This window comes from Tursiops truncatus, chromosome 15 (genome assembly GCF_011762595.2).
Source record: "Tursiops truncatus isolate mTurTru1 chromosome 15, mTurTru1.mat.Y, whole genome shotgun sequence".
In the NCBI taxonomy this organism is placed as follows: domain Eukaryota; kingdom Metazoa; phylum Chordata; class Mammalia; order Artiodactyla; family Delphinidae; genus Tursiops; species Tursiops truncatus.
This window is the reverse complement of record NC_047048.1, coordinates 15072509-15092100: the sequence shown is the minus strand read 5'-3', so window position 1 is coordinate 15092100 and position 19592 is coordinate 15072509. Positions and strand designations below refer to the sequence as shown.

Sequence of the window (19592 nt, the reverse complement as noted above, 5' to 3'; positions counted from 1 at the left end):
CTCAGGGATAACCAAAGGTCTTAACCTCATCTGAGTGTGCTGCAATGTACGAAGTGCTTTTACATAGTCACCTTATTTGATCCTCATGAAAACCCTGCAGCTAATAAGGCAGGTATCGTTAGCGCCATTTTACAGAGGGGTAAAGGGAACGTCACTGGGGCATGTAGCTATAAGCTGAATGCATCCAGTCTTAGTCTAGAGCTCCCTTCAGGACACTAGGCAGACTCCAAACTGTCCAGCATGTGTCCAGGGCTTGGGGCCCTGGGGCTGGAGGAATGAGGGGCTGAGCCTGGGAGGGTGAGTCGGAAGCTGGGGGAACGCAGCACACTTACTTTGTGACAGGTCCCAGCGAAGGAGGTAGGGTTCTTGGTGCCCCTCAACCAGCTTTTGCAGCTCAAAGACACTGAAGGAGAGAAGAGCGTGCAGTGCGGGAGGAGAAGACAAAGGCAGCAGCGACCACCCAGTCAACTGCAGAGCCACCTAACTGTTAACCCTAACTGTCCTGCACCTCCTTGCCATCCAGCCCTCAGCCGTTACCCCTCCCCCGCATCAACCCTTCCTTTCTTCCTGCATCCAACAAATATAAGATCCCTTATATCTACTTCATGTTATACACCTGCTGCCCTCAAGCACCCACACTGACCCCCAAGTCTGTTCGGTGGAAATAGAGAACCAGAGAGGTGGGGCTTGGTTGGGGGAGGCCAGTGTATGATCAGAACAGGGAGCCTGTGTGGGGAGGGGGTGACCGTGGTGACGGGTGGGAGATGCTGGGCCACTCACCTGGAAGTCACACGGTGTAGGGGGACCCCCAGGGATAGAGACAGAGATGGCCAGAAACCTGTGGGAAGCTGGAGTCAGGAGGCCCAGGCAGGGGGAGACATAGGAAACTTGAAACCGAGGGGCTGGCTCACCTGTCCACAGCGGTTCCATCTGATTGGCTAAAGCGGGGCCAAGTACCTCTCCCCGCTGAAGGAAGTGCTTCAGGACCAGCCAGAGCCGGCCTTCGTTCAAGGTCTCTATGACAAGGGCCCGGACTGCCCGGTAGTTGGCATAGATGTGGAGAGCAGTGAGGAGGAAGAAGCAGCCAAGGCTTAAGCTGGGGTGACAGAGTGAGGTGGTCAACGGGAGCAGAGGCCCAGTGGGGCGCCTCCTCCCTGCCCTTGGTCCCGGCTTACCTAGGGCAATCTGACACCAGGGGAAGCATCAGGAGGCTGACCAGGAGCCCTGCCAGGCTTACCAGCGTCTCCTGGAAAATGGCAGAGGGGATGGGAGCTGGAGGGCTCCCCTCCAGGCCAGAAAGAATACCCCTGAGTGCCTTTCACCACACCCCTCCCTGCCCCAGACACTCCCTACGCTGATAAGGGTGCCTAGGAAATTTTTAACGTTTTTGATGAGTGAGCTGTCATTTAAGATACCAGCTGCTTCTCTGCCCAGGTAGGTGCAATGCCCTTGGAATGCCTGTGGAACATGCCTTCTTTGTTTTGCAAGAGTCAAAGTGTAGCCCTACACTCAGGCAAGTAAATGTCCACAGAGTAAAACTACTTTATTTTGTGGTTTAAAAAAAAAAAAAAAAAGGGAATTCCCTGGCAGTCCTGTGGTTAGGACTCTGCACTTCCACTGCAGGGGGCATGGGTTCGATCCCTGGTCAGGGAACTAAGATCCTGCAAACCATGCAGCGTGGCCAAAACAAACAAAAAACCCCGAAAAACAGAAAAAAATGTCCATCCGCCCAGTAACCAGCAGATGCTTTTTGCAAAGGGGTCAAGGAACCACCCAGGAAGAAAAGCACAAGATCCAAACTTCCCTTGAGAATCAATATTATCAGACCCTCTGATGGCCCGAGAGGGCCCAACTGAGCTTACCCTAGGGGAAAAGACCCCTGGCCACCGCCCCCCAACTCATCATGAGAGAGGAGGAGTCTAGACTGGTGTCCCTGACTACGGGGTTCCCGGGGAGAGTTGGTTCTGGCACAGAGGGGGCCTGAGACTGCAGCTCTTCTTACCCAGTCGTCCTGGCAAAGGGGTGGGCCGTGGAAATAAAGGCTGTGGGTGTGACAGTAAACTGGGGATCAGGGGCCTTGGAGCTCAGGGGCAGAGGGACCTCCCCTCCCCCAGGTGGGAACAGTCATTTCCAGCAGCCACATCAACTGGCAGCAAAGCAACATCAGCAGAAAGCAGGGGCCGAGTCTGGGGCTGAGCATGCGTCTCGTTGCCCCACTGATGTTACTGCCTCTGTGAACTGAGGAAGCCCTGGGGCCTTGGAGAATGCATCTGGGGGTGGAAGGGGCTGGGGGTTAGAAGGAGGGCAGGTGAGACAGCAGGCACGGGGCTGGTTGTACTTATTTCCCCTCCCTAACAACCTGTGGAAGTGATAATGGGGAAGAACTCATCCAACCATTGCCGGGGAGAAGGGATGTGCCCAAAGGGACCCAGGGAGACTCGACCATTCGGTGCCTTTTTCCCCCTCATCTGTAGAGTGGCAACAATGAACAGCCCTGCACAACACCACTGTAAGGATTTAACGAGTTCATCCACGTGAAATAGTTGGCACATGGTTAATGTTTAAAAACATTAGCTTGTGTTAATATTATTGAAAGGAGTTAGTCAATTTTTTAATGAAATTCTATTGAATAAAACAATATAAGAGAAGGCCAGAAAGTAGGACTGGAGAGAACAGAGGTTTCTAAATTGCTTCTGTGTCAAAGAAAACCATCACACTTGTGACCACCCTGGGCCTCACTTTCCCCGTCTGTAAAGGAGAGATAATAACAGTATCCACCTTAGAGGGTTGGTGTGAGAGGTAAACGGTGCAGTGCACATAGGCACTTAGCACCGGGGTACGGAGGGAGGCGACACCTGAAGGGTTCTGCCTAAGGGTGCCTCCACCTCCACTTCAGGCTCCTTTGGTCAGGTGAGGGCTGGGCCGGAAGGGCTTTGCTAAACTGCCCAGCGGAGGCCTCTGCAGTGACTCCGGCCTCCTCACATGCCAGGCGCTTTAACGTGTGGGGCCTCATGGGGTCAGAACATGCACCTCCCAGGGTGGGGCTCTGCCTAGAGAGGGTGAGGTCCAGGGCAAGGGCTCCCTCTTGGCCTCAAGGGCAGCAGGCAGGGGCTGAGATGACCAGCTCGGACTTGTTGCCGCCAGAGCCCGAGCCCGAGCCCTCACACCGACTACCTATCCTAAGAGTCAGAGCAGGGAGAAGCTACATTTCCTCCCGCCTGTCTCCCACCCCGCCCCGTAGGAGCACTCAGGTGCTTCTCTTCATATGCCCAAATCGTGGCTCGGTCTGATGTCTGCCCCCCTCCGGTACATCCGCGCACCCCCCACCATCCCTCCAATTCTGGCTGCTCACCTGGCTGCCGTCCTTGGCTGACACGTCGGCCATGTTGTTTCTCCGGGCCTGATGCATGGTCAGTGCGGCCCGAGTGGCCCCACCAGCCACGCCCACAATGCACTGGGTCGGGAAAGGGAAGAGTGAAAGTCAGAGTGGCCATAACCTGCTCTGTGGGTGAGCCAAACAAATGGCTCAAACCAGTTTAAGAAAACTGGGCCTCAGGCCACCCCGCAGCAAAACCCTGAATGCCGTCCCTGGTCTCCTGTTCTCACCCCGCATTTCCACTAGGCCCACCTCCCCTGTCCTGCTCCAGGAGAAAACTGAAGGTCTGCCTGTCACACCACCCTGTGGACCCAGCCCCAAGGAAACTCACTTTCTCCCCGCAAGGTGGAGGCCCACAGACCATTCTTAGCCCAGAACCTCCCCAGCCTCCAACTTCTGCTTTGGCTGCACCCTCCCCCTTGCAGAGCCAAGTCTGGTTTCCAACTTGGTGCTTACATTCTGCCTACCTGGAACTAACTCCACTCTCTTCCTGCCCCAGTCAAGGCCTAGCCAAGCCTTCCAGGCCAGTTCCAAACCCACACCAGTGGCCCTGACCTCCTAGGGCTCTCCCTCTGAGATGGGAGAGCTCATCGATTAGGGTCACTGACTTCGTTCATGTTTATCAAATCTCTTTAGATGTCAGATACAGATTTAGGTGCTGTGAGAGACTTCAATACAACCCCTGCCCTCATGAAGCTTATAAACCATCAGATGGTAAACAAATAAACGAGTTGTTACATAGGCAGTGTTTGTTTGAAGGTAAGAGGAATGTGGATCAAAATGAGGCTGGAGTTATGGGCGGGGACCTGATCACATAGAACTTACCAAGCCTTGTAAGGTCTTTATACCAAGAGCAATGGGCACAGGGAAGTGACCTGATTTGATTTCCACTCTAATAAGGACTATGGGGTTGCTCTGAGAAGGACTGAAGAGGGGTGAGAATAGACGCAGGGAGATGACCTAGGAAATAACTGTGCTTTTTCAGCAGCAAGGAATCACCAGGTGAGATGGGGATGGAGGTGTGAAAGGACTGGAGAGATTTAAGAGGGCAAATAACAGACATGAATGGAGGTTTAGCTGAGGGTGACAGGTAAAGGGGGAGGAGATGAAGGCATGGGTGACAACCAGGCTTCTGGTTGGTGTACCTCAGGGACGGAGGTGCTGGAACTCTAGGGAGGGGCGGGAAGGTGGGGAAGGGGAAGTTCATGGCCCTGTTCGAGTCCCTTATTCGACAGATGAAGAGACTGAGGCCCGCAAGGTGGAGCTTAGTGCAGAATTTAGGCATAGGTCACAATCCTTGGTTTCTCTGTGGTCGCCTGCCCTGGAGGGGGAGGGGGTGCTCACGGCCTTTAGTGCCTGGGCCAGGGAAGCTCCATGGCCTCCACCACAAAGAACTGTTCCTAAAATCCTAAATATCAGTAGTGCCCAGCAGAGAAACACAAGCGATTCTGAACAGATGGATGGGCCTTTAAGATGGGTCTTACATATCTTCTTAAGACTCTTTACTCTGTGCCAGGTACTTAACCCTGTGGGGAAGACAGGCTGAGCTCTTTACCGAACCTTGCTAGGCCTCAGTTTCCTCATCTGGACGAGGTCAACTTGAAGGAATCATGAGGGTGAGCAGCCTGGCAGAGAAGAGCTTGGATTCAGCCCAATCACCCCTTCAGCCTTGCTGTCTGGTCTGTGCTCTGTCTTGCCACTGGACCTTGACCTGCACTGTTCTTTCTGCTCAGAACGCCCACGCTGTACCTCACACTCATACTTCAGGACCCAGCCCCAGGGAAGACCTTCCTGCATCCCTGGACCAGGCCAGATCCCCCGCTGAACCCTCCTGCAGCCCCCTACACTTCTCATCTGGAATACCTATAGCTATCACTCGATAAATATTTAATTATGTGTGGCTTTCTATCAAAGATGGGAGGGCCTGTATTCTGTGCCGAACATGCAGTAGGCACCCTAAGTATTTTACTGAAAGAATGAAAGGTAGCCAGGGAGCTGGTCCCAAGGTGTTGACACTGGACCACCCGTACTCTCTTTCAGCTCGGAGCTCCCTCACCAGTCCCGTGGCTCCAGACACTGCCTTAGACCGACTCTCTGAGGCTCTAGAGGCTGTCTGGCTGGAGGAGGATCAGAATACATGGCTGAGTCCCAGAAGAAACACCTGAACTTCTTCACTCTTCTAGAAATGCCTTGAACACTGGGCCCAGGCTGGGATCCCCTGTGGGCCCCAAGCAAGCCTGCACATACCACCACCAGGGCAGGGATCTCGGGTCCAGGGGTGCCCCAGAGGGGGGTACCTTGGCCAGGTTGCTGATGCAGATGGTCATGGTGAAACAGATGGGGAATATGGGAGCCATAATCTCGAGGAACATGGCTACATCATTGAGGATGTCGGCAAAAAGCCTGGGGGAAGGGATAAGAGGTCAGAGGTCAGAGACCTTCATACTAGAAGACTCCCCTCCCCTCAGTTCCAGCCCCTTCTCACCTCCACTGCTTGGCATTACAGTCCATTTTGCTCCTGTGGGGGAGGAGAGGTTGGTTTGCAATTTGGATTTAAGGAGAAAACACAGCCTGTGGGCAGTGCAGGCCATTCCTATGCCTTGGAAAGGTCCAAAGGGCTCAGGAAAACCCACACCCCAGCCAGACATCTGTCCCCACACCCTGTCACTGCTGCCGGAAATGCCACCATTAGCTGGGAGGACCTTCAGTGGTCACTCATATTTCCCCGTTACTAACCCATGAGGCACCAAAGGAAAAAGCTGACTGCCTTGTGGCTGCTCCCCACCCTCGGGTCCTCCTGGGAGAGAGGCCATCCCTGGGTCCTCTGCCAACTCCCCTCCTCTTCCTTCTGCTTCATAGAAGGTACCCAGCAAGAAGTCCACATATTCTATAAACAATACATTTAGTGTAAACACTACGCAGCATGTTATAGACAACTAGCCCAGAGAGGGATATGACTTCCCTCGGATCAGATGGGAGTGGGGGGAAAAGGCCGAAAGAGCCAGGCTCTGACATGCAGCCTAGCATCTCTCTATTACACGATGCCGCAGATGGTTCCCTCCTCTGCAGGCCGAGTGACACCCTGGCCTTGCACAAACCCCCAGGGACTACTTCTCCAAGATCCCAGTGGCAGGAGATGCTGCAGCCCCCTGCCCAGCTCAGAATTTGCAGCATTAGCCCTGACCCTTCATTTGAAATCTCCTAGAGGGAAAGGGAGCATTCCTGGACGGGGCATGGGACACACATGGGGAACTCCTGATGGAGCGAATATACGGCAAAGGCAGGACTAGAACACGTGGGCCTGGTCTTGGGCTCTGCCTGATGCCACAGAAAGACCACAGGCTTTAGGTTCAAATCCCATCTCACCAGTTACAAGCTGTGTGACTTGGTCTGCTTCACATCTGGAAAAGGTACACATTCAATCCTAGTCTACACAGTTATTATAAGGATTGGAGAGGATACACAGAGAGCTGGTAAGGCCCAGTTAGGGTTAGTAATTGCAGCTGGTGTTTACTGAACACTTATTATGTGCTAAGCACTTTACATAGCTCACTGCACCTCACAATCACGACTGAAGGCAGATACTAACTCACTCCTGAGGTCACCCAGTAGTGACTCAAGGAGGAAGCAGGCAGCACGACACCCTCAATCCCTTCTAGATAAATGGTGATGTGGATCCCACGTCGGACAGGGATCCTGATAACCTACCCAAGCCCACTCCCCACTCAGCTTAGCAAAGTCTAACCAAGTATCTAAGCCGCCACAGTAGCCTCTGGAGTAAAGGTATTCCTTCTGGGCTAAGCACTGTCCCATCCAAGCTTCTCTTTTAACAAGCCAGCAGAGGATGCTCAGAGCCTGTGGCTCCCTGTGTTTTTCCATGATGGGCAGCAGAGGGGCAAATCGGTGCTCCTGAAGGCAGATCTCATCTTGGTAATGGCTCTGTGGCTTCACTGCTTGGTGACCCCGGGCAAGTCACTTGTACTGGGTACTCACTAAAGACTCCTTAGCTCTGATATATCTGCTAAATCTCTCCGCCCCTGGAGACTGGTAGGAAAGAGGGGGAGCTGAAAATACAGCCAGGGCTGAGAAAGACATGACTCCTGTCTAGGGAGAGTGGCTAGAAGTCTGCAGATCGGGAAGAAAAACTCACCCCATCCACCAGGCAAAGATGATACGGCCCAGCATGCCAGTTGAATCTGGGGGAGAGAGGCATCGGTAAGGAACAAGCAAGAGCCTTGGGGGCTGTAGGGCCTGGCAGAGCCTGGCACTGAGATGGCTTTCCATCTTGGATCGCTGCCCTTGGAAGCTCAGTCTGGTATAAGTTCTAGACAGACGTAGCTGCATTATGGGGTCAGAAGTGCCTAGACTTAGCAGTCCCTCAGCATGTACCCCAGAGAACTAGGTACCCATGCACACCAAGAGACACGGACCAGAAATATTCTTTGCAGCATTGTTTATAACAGCAAAAAACTGGGAATAATGCAAATGCTCATCAACAGGAGAATGCATAAACAAATTCTGGTACATTTACTCAGGGGCATACTAGACAGCAGTGAAAATCTAATGGACCACAATTACCCACATCGGCATGGATGAATCCTAGTATTATCATCCTGCATGAAAAAGTAAGTCATGATGACTACATACAGCACAGTACACTCTTCATAAAGCTCGAAAACGACTGAGACTAAACAATATAGTGTTTGGGTATATATATCTATATGGTAAAACTATTTTTATAAAAAGCAGGAAATTCTGTGTGGAAAGTTCAGAGGTTATTGTTGATATTCTAGCTCTTAGGTTGCGCAGTGGGTCCACAGGTGGCCATCAGAGTATAAATAAGTAAAAAGGATCTGAACTGCAGGTTGGTGACAAGCGAGCTGGGAGTGTGGGGCAGAGGGAGAGGCCTCCTCAGACTAGGGAGAGTCAGAGAGGTCTCTGGAATCCACCAGACCTTCACTTGCACAACAAGTGCTTCTTGGCTACCCACTGCCGTGAGGCCTGGGGGGCACCACAGTGAGCCAGAGTCATGGTTCCAGGCTCAAAAGCCAGAGTAAAAGCAGACAGCAGCCCCTACGAAAAACACTGATTTAGACCAGGGGTCAGTTAACGGTGGTCTGTGGGCTTCTTCGCCGTTTTTGTGAATAGTTTTACTGGAACACAGCTGTGCCATTTGTTTCCAGACTGTCTATGGCTTTTTTCATAACACGATGGCAAAATCAAGCTGCTGCAAGTGAACCTGTACAGCCTGCAAAGTGTGAAATCTTTACAGTCTGGTCCTTTACAGAAAGTTTGCCCACCACTGATTTAGACCCTACCTTATACTGAGAGTAGTACTCATTAAGCCCAGCAGGGGGATCACAAAGAAGGACTGTTCTAGAATCAAACTGAGAAGGCCTCACACTGCGGGCACTGGGAAGGACAGGCAGAGCGGGCAGAGGACCCTTAGCTTGTTTGAGCTTGAGGGAAGGGACCCTTAAGTGGGGGACTGCAAGAAGGAGAACTAGGTTGTGGGTAGGAGGGATGAGAACGTCCCACGACATATAAAGGTGGTGACATGGGCCAGCCTTCCTCATTCTCCTCTTGCCACGGCGGCCATCCTTGGGCATTGACCCCTTCTAGCTAGACATCTTTACCCAGCCTTGGACTTGAAGGAGACCGTTAAGCACTCTGGCAGAAACCTGAAATACCCAAGTCTTTCAATCGTCACAACAATTCTACGAGCTTAAGGGATCATCCCCTTTAAATGAAGCAACTGAAGCTCGAAGATTGATAAACGAAAATGGGGCATTTTCAAGAAAATCTGGATTTACAGCTTTCCGAGAAGAACCTGAAGACACGGCAGCACCAGGCCTGCTTCCCCTTACCGCTCCAGTTGGCTGGGGCTGAGTAGCAGCTGCCTCATTCAGAGGCGTGTGTACAACACATTTCCCATCCGGCCTGCTCGGCTTCTCTATTTCTGTCCCCTCTGTCCATGGAACTTATACTTCCCAGAGTGGGTTGAGAAGCCTCCTCCCGCTGTCACTCACCCACACTCCTCCTTTCAAGTACTTTTAATTCTACACAAGATTTTCATTGTTCAAGATTTTTGTATTGGATCATTTTAGTGACTCTGAACATGGCAAGGTTACTTTTACGGGGTGAGAGCTCACAGGGCCAGACTATTTTTCTTCCCTCCGACTGCACAGTCTTTGCCAATCAGGTATGTATTTTCTTCACACAAGAAAGGGGCCTACTCTATCTTTCATCGGAGGCAGTCTGCAGGGCCCTTGTCAGAATCTGGAGGTTGGCAATAGGACGCAGTGACATACATCCTCCCTATTAGCTGAAAGTCAACACTGTCCACTAGACCAGGAAACTTAATTCCCGCCTGCTCCTCTCTGCCTCACTTACAACTGGCCATGCTGTAAGATCTCAAAATTTTGAGTCCTAGTAAGGGATCAACTGTCCATAAATTGTACTCGGCTCCACTCTGAAATCCTAACTGGCCAAAGAGTGGGTGGTTAAGAGTGGGACACAGGAGTCAGTGGGCCTGGGTACAAATCCTGGCCCTATGTGACCTTAGGCAAGTTACTAAACCTCTCTGTGCCTCAGCTTCCCCCTCTGAAAAAGGTACTCATAAAGGCATCTAACTAATATGGCTGCCGCAGAGATTAAGTTACATATTACACGTCAAAACGCCTGGCACACACTCAGCTGGCAAAATATTGGCTGCTAGTAGTATTACTATTGCTAGTTATGACAATTAACATCATGTTCTATTAAGAGATCTGTAACTAAAAGTGACCACATCAAAAAATTCCAAGGGAGTTTCTTATATAAAGCTCCGCATACAAATTTCCCATGTTTGATGGAAACAAGTTTGTAATATCCTTTCTAGTTAAGGGGGTTTCCTTTAATATCAACAACAGGCTTTAAAGTAAGAGGATATTTTTCCACATCTTAAAATGGTCTTATTTTTTTCTTAATAACTTGCCTGAGCTGAAGACATACATAAGCAACATGTTGGTGATAAGACTAGGGTGCTTAGAAATGACATGGAACTACTGACCCAAGCTCCCACTGCATTCCAAACAATTAACCAATAGGAGAGGAATGGAAAAGATCCAAATTAAGCACAGTGCGGTGGTATGAAAATGTACTCTGGAACTAAACCTCCTGGGTTCACATCCGTGACCCTGGGCAAGTTACCGTTCTGTGCCTCAGTTTTCCCATCTATAAAATGGAGATAATGACAATACCCGTCTCAGAACTATTGTGAAGACTGAGTCAGGACATTTAAAGACCAGTACACAGTAAGTACTGTTCAGGAACTATTATTATTAAAAGAAGAGACAACTAGGACAAGAGGCACAGATCACCACCACTTCTCCACTGATATGCAGTCTCAGAGAAAGGGCTTCTTTCCAGCAGTGACTCACATTTGGACAGTATGCTCGTCTTCATGGTAAGGGTATAAGCAGGAACCTCCAGATTCTCCAAAAGGTCCACGGAGGCTCACCAGAGCTGTGGCCAGGCTGATGCCAGGTGCAGAATGAGCCTTACCTTGGGTCTGATTTAAACCTCCACTGGGAACAACAGTGAAAGACAAAGGATGGTGGAGAGAGCCACTGGCCCTCCTGATGTGGGCAGTTTCCCTTTTCTTCTATACTTCACTCTCTAAGTAGCACGGTACCAAACTGTATCTTCCCCCCCCCCCTTTAGTGGTTTTTCAAAAAGCGGTACACATTCAACAGACAGTTACTATAGTTATTATTCATGGTATCATCTAGTATCCCAGAGGATATGAAACGCCTTTCATCCTTCCCCAAACCTCCTCTCTGCCACTCAGGACCTATTACAAAACTGTTTCTGTCTAGAATTAACTAATTTCCCACACCCAAGGCAGTTGGCAGTTTTATTCAATAACCAAACTCTTAGGCAGTCCTCCACAGATTAGGAGTAAAGGGGAGGGGACGGTCTACTTAGGGATCTGGGCTCCAGATGATTAAGGGACACTGCACAGTCCGTATGGGGAACGGAGTGCAGCTACCGAGGCTAGTGGGCGGGATGAGAGTGTTCCCGCCATGGGTTACTAGTCAGTCGTCAATAAAGCCAATAGAAAAATTTACTCAGTTGAATTTTGTTTTTTAACGAGGTACAAGGCACTCTTCTAGGAAGTGGGGAGGCTTGGCTCCCGGATCTAATCAGACAGGAATGCATAAGTAAACATACTCATCAGAGCCCAGAGCTAGGTGCCAAAACACTGGGAGAAGGGGAAAATAGGGGCTGGGCTTCCCAGCCGAAGGAAAAAGTGGACAGAGAAATGGCAGAGCTGAGAGGAGCGATCGGTGAGACTCCAGGGGTCCAGCTCACCTTTCACGAGCCAGGTGGCCGTGGCAGCTGAAACAGAGGCTTTTGCGTTCCCTACCCCTATGCCCAGCAAGACTGCGTGGGTGGCCAGGGAACCCGAGAGGCTGGAAGCAAAGGCCTGGAGAAGAAAAGAAGTGGGGTGAGGAGTGGGCGCAGGAGCATGGAGGTCTAAGACCTGTTATCAGCTCTCCTGGGTGTGTGGCCTGGGACGTGTCACAGCTCGGCTCTGGGCCTCAGTGTCCAGTCTGTAAGCGGGGAGGGAGAGGCGGCGCGCTGTCTCCCCTGCCCCGGCTACATGTCGCTCCCTTCCCCAGTCGGCCGGGCTGACCTGCACGGAATCCCACAGCTGGTAGGGCAGATAGTCCGGGCTGACGCTATCGGGGAAGCCCTGAGGCAGGAAGACAGCCAGGAGCCGCGAAAGAGGTGGGACGGCCGTCCCGGGAGCCACCCTTTCGCCCCCATCTCGTCCTCCGGGTTTCGTTGTGAAGGCCCCAGAGAACCCCCACCAGCGCCGCCCCCAGGCCTCCCACTGCAGGCTCCCGTCGGCGGCGGCGCGGCAGCCCCGGGCCGTCCCGGAGCCGAACTGCTCGGAGCACAGTGGGGCCTCACTCCTGGCGACATATGCCATCCTGAATTCCTCCCTTTAGTTCCGCGGGCAGAGAAACGTGGCCGGAAGACGCGTCCTGCTCGGCTACGGCAGCTGCAGAGGGGCATTATTCCTTCGCGAAAGGGCCTCCTGCCTCCGCGTACTCTTCCAGCCAGCCCAGGAACCAGATGGTTCCTTTCCGACCTCCCGGCCCCGCCTCGACCCCTCGGGGCTGGTCCCGGTCCTGGTTCTTTGTAGCATCTTGTCTGGGGCCGTGGGAGCCTTTTGGCCCGCCAAGCCCTGAAGGTACCTGTTTTGCTGTGACCCCCGACTTACAGTTATGGGGAGAAGGGAAGAGGGCGTCCCTAGGGAATCGTGTTGAGACCCGGTGCGGCCACAGAATTTTTCGCTGTGTGGCTTTGGGCAGCTCAGTGTCCCTCTCTGGTTCTCAGGTGGCTTCCTTGCTGTGAAGCCAGGGCCTGTATTTTACTCCTATTCTTTCCCGGGTACCCAACACGTAGTAGGTGCGTAAAAGAGAGAATATTTATGAATGAATGCATGCATGATGAGAAGTTGGACCAGATGATCCCTGAGGCCCTGTAAGGCTTCCCTTTTTGTTTGTTTGTGTTTTTTTGGGGGTTTTGTTTTCCTTCTGGGCGTCTCTGGCCCTCCACTAGAAATTTTCAGCCCTTCAGCCTTTCCTGACTGGAAGAGTATTATTTCTGAAAGGATCCTAAGAACTTTTGAGGAGCAAGGAAATCAAGGGATTGTAGTGAATAGTGTCAGCAAATAGGAGAAATAGGCAAGAAGTTCTTCTGTGTTTATTGGGGGAGAGGGTCTATGAAATTGGGGAGAAAGTCTAAAGACAGTGTTTCCCTCCAAACTCACCTCTTTTTCTCTTTCCCTCTCTTCTCTCCCTTTCTCCTTCCCATCTAGTGCAATGTACTCCCTTCAAAATAGAAATTTGCTAAAAGCGTTCTCTTTTCTTCAGAAAATAAAATATCCTGGTTCCTTAGCCCAGCATTCTTGGACCCTCACAGTTTGATTCCCTGCTTGAAACTTCTGATTCTCCCTAACTATCATCTTTCTCTTGGACCTCAGCCTGGAATGCTCTTCCACCTCACCTCACCTTACCTAAAAGCTAGACAGAGTCTCTGAGGCTGAGGTAGACCCAGGGCATTTGATTTTTTGCTTGTTTGTGTGGTTCCTGTGAGAGTGAAAAATTGAAGGGATACAAACGTGTAATATTTTAAATGTTAGCTTCTCTGGGTATATTGAACTGAGACTAACCTCCAGGAATGAATTCCACCAGAGGGCTTTAGTTTGGGGGCAGGTTCTGTCACTTAGTATCTGTGAGACCTTGGGCAAGTTTCTCATCCCTCTGTCCTTCAGTTTCCTCACCTGTACAAGGGGAATAATACTAGTACCTACCATATAGGGTTGGGATGAGGATTAAATGAGTCGTATGTGTAAAGCTCTTAAACTATGTTTGGTACATAGTGCATGCTATTTAAGTGTTGACCATTATTTGGAGTTAATGTCAAGTATTCAAATGTGAAGCCCTTTGCTCCACAGGGCCCTCATGACCAGCACTACTCTATGACATATTGTCCAAACCAGGATTTTTTTTTTTTTTTTGGCTGCGTGGCGCGACTTGCGGGATCTTAGTTCCCAGACCAGGGATTGATTGAACCCGGCGCCATGGCAGTGAAAGCACCGAGTCCTAACCACTGGACCGCCAGGGAATTCCCCAAATGAGGATTATTGAGAGTGTCTTTAAAGGAGGCACCGTTAATAATCACATTGGGCTAACAGACTGGAGCCCCTGGGCAAACTGAGAAATACGGTCACACTATTTAGCAACCCTCTAGGCTTTACTGACCATCTGTGTCCACATTGACCTCTACCTGCTCAGAGACCATGGCAACCCTTGTTCACTGTAGAACTTATTTAATGCTTAGCATATGCTCTCTGGAGCCAGTTTGTACTTGCTTTTATTAGGTATCTAAGTCCTGTCTTCCCAAGTGGACTGTAAGTGCCTGACAAGGACTCATACACTTCTTTGCAACCCCAGTGTCCAGATCAGTGGCTTGACAAAGAGATGAGGGATGCTTCCTCTTCCCCTACCCCCTGAGACCTCTTGGCAGCCTGCATTCAGCAGTATAGTAAGCACCGGGCAGAACACTCCAAGCTGCTCATCTCCTTGACTTTATCCTCACTGATCTCCCCACTTCCACAACTACCCGCTTATGGTCTACTCCCTACACAGCTTAAAACTCCCCGGCTCAAAACCTTTCAGCAGCTTCCTGTTACTTTTATGGAAGAGGATTGCAATATTCTCCTCCAAACCCTTCAATGACTTTCCTTCATATTTGAAAATAAAACATGAACTTCTTGTCGTGGCCCATGAAGCTCTGTAGATTGGGCCCTGCTCCATCTTTCAGACTTCACCCCTTACGGTTCATCCTCTCACTCCCCCCACTAGAACATAAGCTCCCAGAGAACAGGAACTTCGTCTTTGGCACTGATGCATTCCCAGGGCCTGGCACAAGGCAGGTGCCAAATACCTATTTGTGGAATGAATGAATTTATTTTCTCAATAACCCTCATAGGTATTATTTCATTCCTCCTTTAAACAGAGAAACTGGGGTTTGCATGTGTGAAGTGACTTCAACAAGGTGACAGAGCTGAAAAATGGCAAAAGCATTCATTCTCCTATTCATTCAACAGATATTTAGTGAGAAGCTGCTACTCTTCCAGGCCCTTCTAGGCTACTCTTCTAGGCCCTGACGTCCAATTTGAGGCTAAGGGTTTCAGAACTATACCATCCTGTTTCTTTCTTTTTTATTTTGTATTCTTGTTAAGTATTATAAAAATAATGGAAGGATACATTCTCACTGTAAAATAATTCAAACAATACTATAGATGGAGAAGGTCAAATTCTCCCTTGACATTTATCCCTCTTTCCATTTTTCAACAAATACCAGTCAATGCCCAGAAGTAAACATTATTTACCATGAGAGAGAGAGAGAGACAGAGACAGAGAGACAGAGAGAGAAATATCATTTTACATTTAATCCCCTCTCCCATACTCGCCGCCTGAGGTAGCCTGCTCTAATTATAGTTCATTTAACGTTGTCTTTGAGATCTTTTCCTATCGGCACATATGTAGCTACCTCATTTATTTTAATAGTTGCATGTCATGCCATGGTGTGAATGTGCCATGGTTTCTATAAAGATTCCCCACATTGCTTTTTTCATTATTACAAATAGGTATGATAAATTCCTTGTACAGGCCTTTCTGTACATTGAATATGAATATTTCTTTAAAATGAGTCCAAAGCAGAATTGTTGGGCTGAAAGGTATGTGTATTTTAATTTGAACAAGTATTGTCAAACTATCTCTCTAAAAAGCTTTACCAATTTACACTCCTACTAACAGTATATAAGAATGCTTGTCATAGTCAAGATACGTATTGCCATTATCTAAAAAAGTTCTCTTGGGCACCTGTGCATTTTAATGTCCACTCTTGTATTCTGATCGCAGATGACCCCTAATGTGCTTTCTGGTCACTATAGATTATTTTTGCTTCTTCTAGAATTTCATAGAAATGGAATTATACTGTATATGGTCTTTCATGCTTAGCTTCTTTTGCTCAGCATAATGATTTTGAGATTCTTCCATGTTGTCATGAGTACCATTAGTCTGTTTCTTTCTTTTTTTTTTTTTTTTTGTGGTACGTGGGCCTCTCACCGTTGTGGCCTCTCCCATTGCGGAGCACAGGCTCCGGACGCGCAGGCTCCGCGGCCATGGCTCACGGGCCCAGCCGCTCCGCGGCAGGTGGGATCTTCCCAGACTGGGGCACGAACCTGTGTCCCCTGCATCGGCAGGCGGACTCTCAACCACTGCGCCATCAGGGAAGCCCAGTCTTTTCTTTTTATTGCTGAGTAGTATTCCATTGTATGAATATACCACAGTTTGTATATGCACTCACTGGTTATTGGACATTTGGGTTGTTTCCAGTTTTGGGTTATTATGAATAAAGCTGCTATGAACATTTGCATGTAAGTATTTTTGTAGACGTGTATGGACTCCACCTAGGAGTGGAATTGCCAGGTCACGTGGTAAGTGTATGTTGAACTTTATGAGAACTTGCCAAATTGTTTTTTCAGACATTTCATTTTACCCTCCCACTGGCAATGTATGAGATTTCCAGTTGTCCTATATCCTTACCAACACTTAATCAGTCTTTTTAACTTGCAGGAGCTGTAGTGGGTATGTAGTGGTATCACATTATAGCTTTCATCTGCATTTTCCTGATGAATAATAATGTTGAACATCTCTTCATGTGCTTATTGGCTATTTGTATATCTTCTTTGTGAAGTGCCAGTTCCAATCTTTTGGCCATTTAAAAAAAACTGGGCTGTCTTATTATTGAACTATCAAGAGTTTATGTTAAATTCTGTATACATTTTTTTAAAAGGGCTTCAAATGCTTGGCTTTTTAAATTATTATTTATTTATTTATTTTATTTTTGGCTGTGTTGGGTCTTCATTTCTGTGCGAGGGCTTTTCTCTAGTTGTGGCAGGCGGGGGGGGGGGGGGCACTCTTCATCGCGGTGCGCGGGCCTCTCACTATCGCGGCCTCTCTTGTTGCGGAGCACAGGCTCCAGACGCGCAGGCTCAGTAGCTGCGGCTCACGGGCCTAGTTGCTCCGCGGCATGTAGGATCTTCCCAGACCAGGGCTCGAACCCGTGTCCCCTGCATTAGCAGGCAGATTCTCAACCACTGTGCCACCAGGGGAGCCCTGTATACATTTTTTTTTTTGGTCAGGTCGTATTGCAATTATTTCTCCTAGTGGTAACACATACTTTCTACCCTAAATCAATGAAAACACGTTTACACAAAAATCTGTACACAAATATTTATAGCAGCTCTATTCATACTTGCCAATAACTGCAAACAATCCAGATGTCCTCCAGTGGGTCGATGAATAAACAAACTGTAGTGCGTCCATACGATGCACGCTTAGCAACGGAAAGGAACAACCCACTGCTACTTGAAACGACTTGGATGGAGCTTAAGGGCATTATTCTGAGTGAAAGAAGCCAGTCTCAAAGGTTAGATGTTGTATGATTCCATCATAAGACATCCTCAAAAACACTGAACTGTAGTGATGGGGAACAGATCAGTGGTCGGCAGGATTTAGGGATGAGACTACAAAGGGGTAGCACGAAGGAGTTTTGGGGCGATGGAAACGTTCTGTATCCTGATTGTGGTAGTAGTTACATGAATCTACGTATTAAAATCCAAACATCGTACACCAAAAGGACGTTCATTTGCTGTGTATTAATTAAGATAATGCTATAAACAAAAAAGCAGAGCAACAAGCCATGAGTGTATAGGTGCCTATGAAAACTGGTTTTTGAATGGAGGAAGATGGGACAGGAAATACACACATCTTGAATGCTGGTTACTTTGTCGGGGGAGGGAGCAAAAATGATCCACTTATCAGTGTGAATTTTTATAATGTTTCACTTATTTCAGTTATTATATGGTGATGTTGAAATTTGAAAAAATCTATTAAAAATGGAAAACATTAGGAAAATATTTTAAAAAAAGAAAAGAAGTAGTTTTGCTTTGTGAAGTACCCGATGATATGTTAGAGAATAAGACACGTGTGTCTCCATTCCTGTGGAACTCAGCCTAGTAGAGTCCAGTCCTCCCCATCTTACCGAAGGCTCATCTGCAAAATACGACTGTTATTGGAATTTGCCTAACAAGAGTTTTCATAAGAATAAATACTTATTCTTATTATTTTTTTGGCCATGCCATGTGGCTTGCAGGATCTCAGTTTCCTGACCAGGGATTGAATCCAGGTCATGGCAGTGAAAGCCCTGAATCCTAACCACTAGGCCACCAGGGAACTCCCAAGAATAAATACCTTAATACTTGCTTGAAACAGTGCCTGGCACAAATGATGACTGTAATGTTAGCTGCTATTAATATATCACCTATGAATTGGGAGAATAATTGCCACCACTTGTTAGGATGATTTTAAAAGTGCCTTTCTCGTAACAGGGCATCTAACAGTTACTGTTAGTTTCGTTAGCGTTTGGAGCCTGGATCCTGGGATGTGGGGGAGAGGGCATGGCTCTATCCCTGGTTTGGTTTTCTGGGTCTCCCCGCTTATCTGTTCTCTTGGCTTTGCTATCTTTCTAATTTCAGGGAAGCCTCTCCCTCCTTCCCCTCCCCTGGTTGACCTATCACCCTCCCTCAGGACCTAAATGCAGGGCGTTTCCCTCTTTGGCTGACACTGGACTCCTTGTCTACATCTAGCTTGGTACAGAGGGACATCCAGACCCTGAAAAGTGTGGGTGAGACGTCTATACATAGCACTGTTGGACCTGACAGTGAGCCAACCTGGGGGGAAATGTGATCTCAGAGCAGGGCAGGGTTTGAAAGGTGGTGGAGGGGAGGTGACCCTGCAGGGCCCCAGGGATGCTTAAGGGGAGTGAGGAGATTGGGGGAAATACCCTGGGAGAAAAAGATACTTAAATTCCATCTCTTTCTCTAATCAGGCAGATGGCCCTTCTTCAAACCAATAAGGATCTCATTGCTACAGGAATGAAGGAATTTAACATTCTGCTAAATCAGCAGGTAAGTCTGGTGCTCTGTTTCAGAGGACAGGCCTGGAGCGTTGGGAGGTGGGCGAGGACAGAGAAGGGAGAATAATTTGGAGCTGGGAGGGTAATGGTTGAGTTGATGGAAACAACAAGAGACAGGTAATACAAATCAGAGAAAAGAGGATGTCAGAGTTTGTGGTTATCCCTGAATCACATGGCCGAGCGTGGTCTCCCTTGCCAAATCCTGACCTCCCCTATCCCAATCCCACCCCCCCCTCCAGGTCTTCTCTGCTCCTGTTGTCCCTGAAGAAGACATGGTGACTGTGGTGAATGACTGGGTGAACTTCTACATCAGCTATTATAGGAAGCAGATGGTGGGGGAGCAGCAAGAGCAGGACAAGGCTGTGCAGGAGCTTCGGCAAGAGCTGAATACTCTGTCTGCCTCTTTCCTGGACAAATACAGGAACTTCCTGAAGTCCTTGTGAGCGCCCGATCGCAGGCTGCCTTCCTCCTAGCCGGGAGACCCAGGCTTGTCTGAGACCCTTAAATGCTGCCTCTGTGTCTTCAAGGCCTCAGGCTCTGCCCCTTCATGGTGTTACTGCACCCTGACACCTCAATAAAGACCAGTACTGGTTTTGGTGGTTTTCCTGGC

The 19592-nt window shown here is 49.1% G+C and overlaps 2 protein-coding genes across 14 annotated transcripts in view; one reads left to right on the top strand and one right to left on the bottom strand.

The window, feature by feature from the left end:
• Nucleotides 1-12419, bottom strand: part of RUSF1 (RUS family member 1) — a 15534-nt gene extending 3115 nt beyond the window's left edge. For 2 of the 10 annotated variants that reach the window (XR_004522298.2, XM_033841185.2), the window contains exons 1-10: nucleotides 12057-12414; nucleotides 11732-11846; nucleotides 7527-7572; nucleotides 5862-5894; nucleotides 5674-5779; nucleotides 3353-3454; nucleotides 1176-1285; nucleotides 912-1096; nucleotides 781-838; nucleotides 333-403 (exon numbers count right to left, since the gene is read on the bottom strand). Coding sequence is in view for 8 of the 10 variants with exons in the window: in XM_033841185.2 (XP_033697076.1) it covers nucleotides 333-403; nucleotides 781-838; nucleotides 912-1096; nucleotides 1176-1285; nucleotides 3353-3454; nucleotides 5674-5779; nucleotides 5862-5894; nucleotides 7527-7572; nucleotides 11732-11846; nucleotides 12057-12356 (1126 nt within the window). In the remaining 2 variants the exon portion in view is untranslated. Of the gene's footprint in view, nucleotides 1-332; nucleotides 1097-1175; nucleotides 1286-3352; nucleotides 3455-5673; nucleotides 5780-5861; nucleotides 5895-7526; nucleotides 7573-11731; nucleotides 11847-12056 lie in introns of all 10 variants that reach the window. The other 8 variants (XM_033841184.2, XM_033841182.2, XM_033841183.2 and 5 more) reach the window with 8 other exon arrangements.
• On the top strand, nucleotides 11803-19592 carry AHSP (alpha hemoglobin stabilizing protein). 4 transcript variants are annotated; one of them, XM_073792085.1, is made up of 3 exons: nucleotides 11803-11867; nucleotides 18896-18974; nucleotides 19222-19592. In XM_073792085.1, exons 2-3 carry the CDS (start codon nucleotides 18900-18902, stop codon nucleotides 19423-19425), a joined length of 279 nt encoding a protein of 92 aa, XP_073648186.1. In that variant the 5' UTR covers nucleotides 11803-11867; nucleotides 18896-18899; the 3' UTR covers nucleotides 19426-19592. The 4 variants fall into 4 exon arrangements, with proteins under 4 accessions (XP_073648186.1, XP_019777319.1, XP_004321416.2 ...); XM_019921760.3 differs by lacking the exon at nucleotides 11803-11867 and adding an exon at nucleotides 12485-12620; XM_004321368.4 differs by lacking the exon at nucleotides 11803-11867 and adding an exon at nucleotides 18618-18687.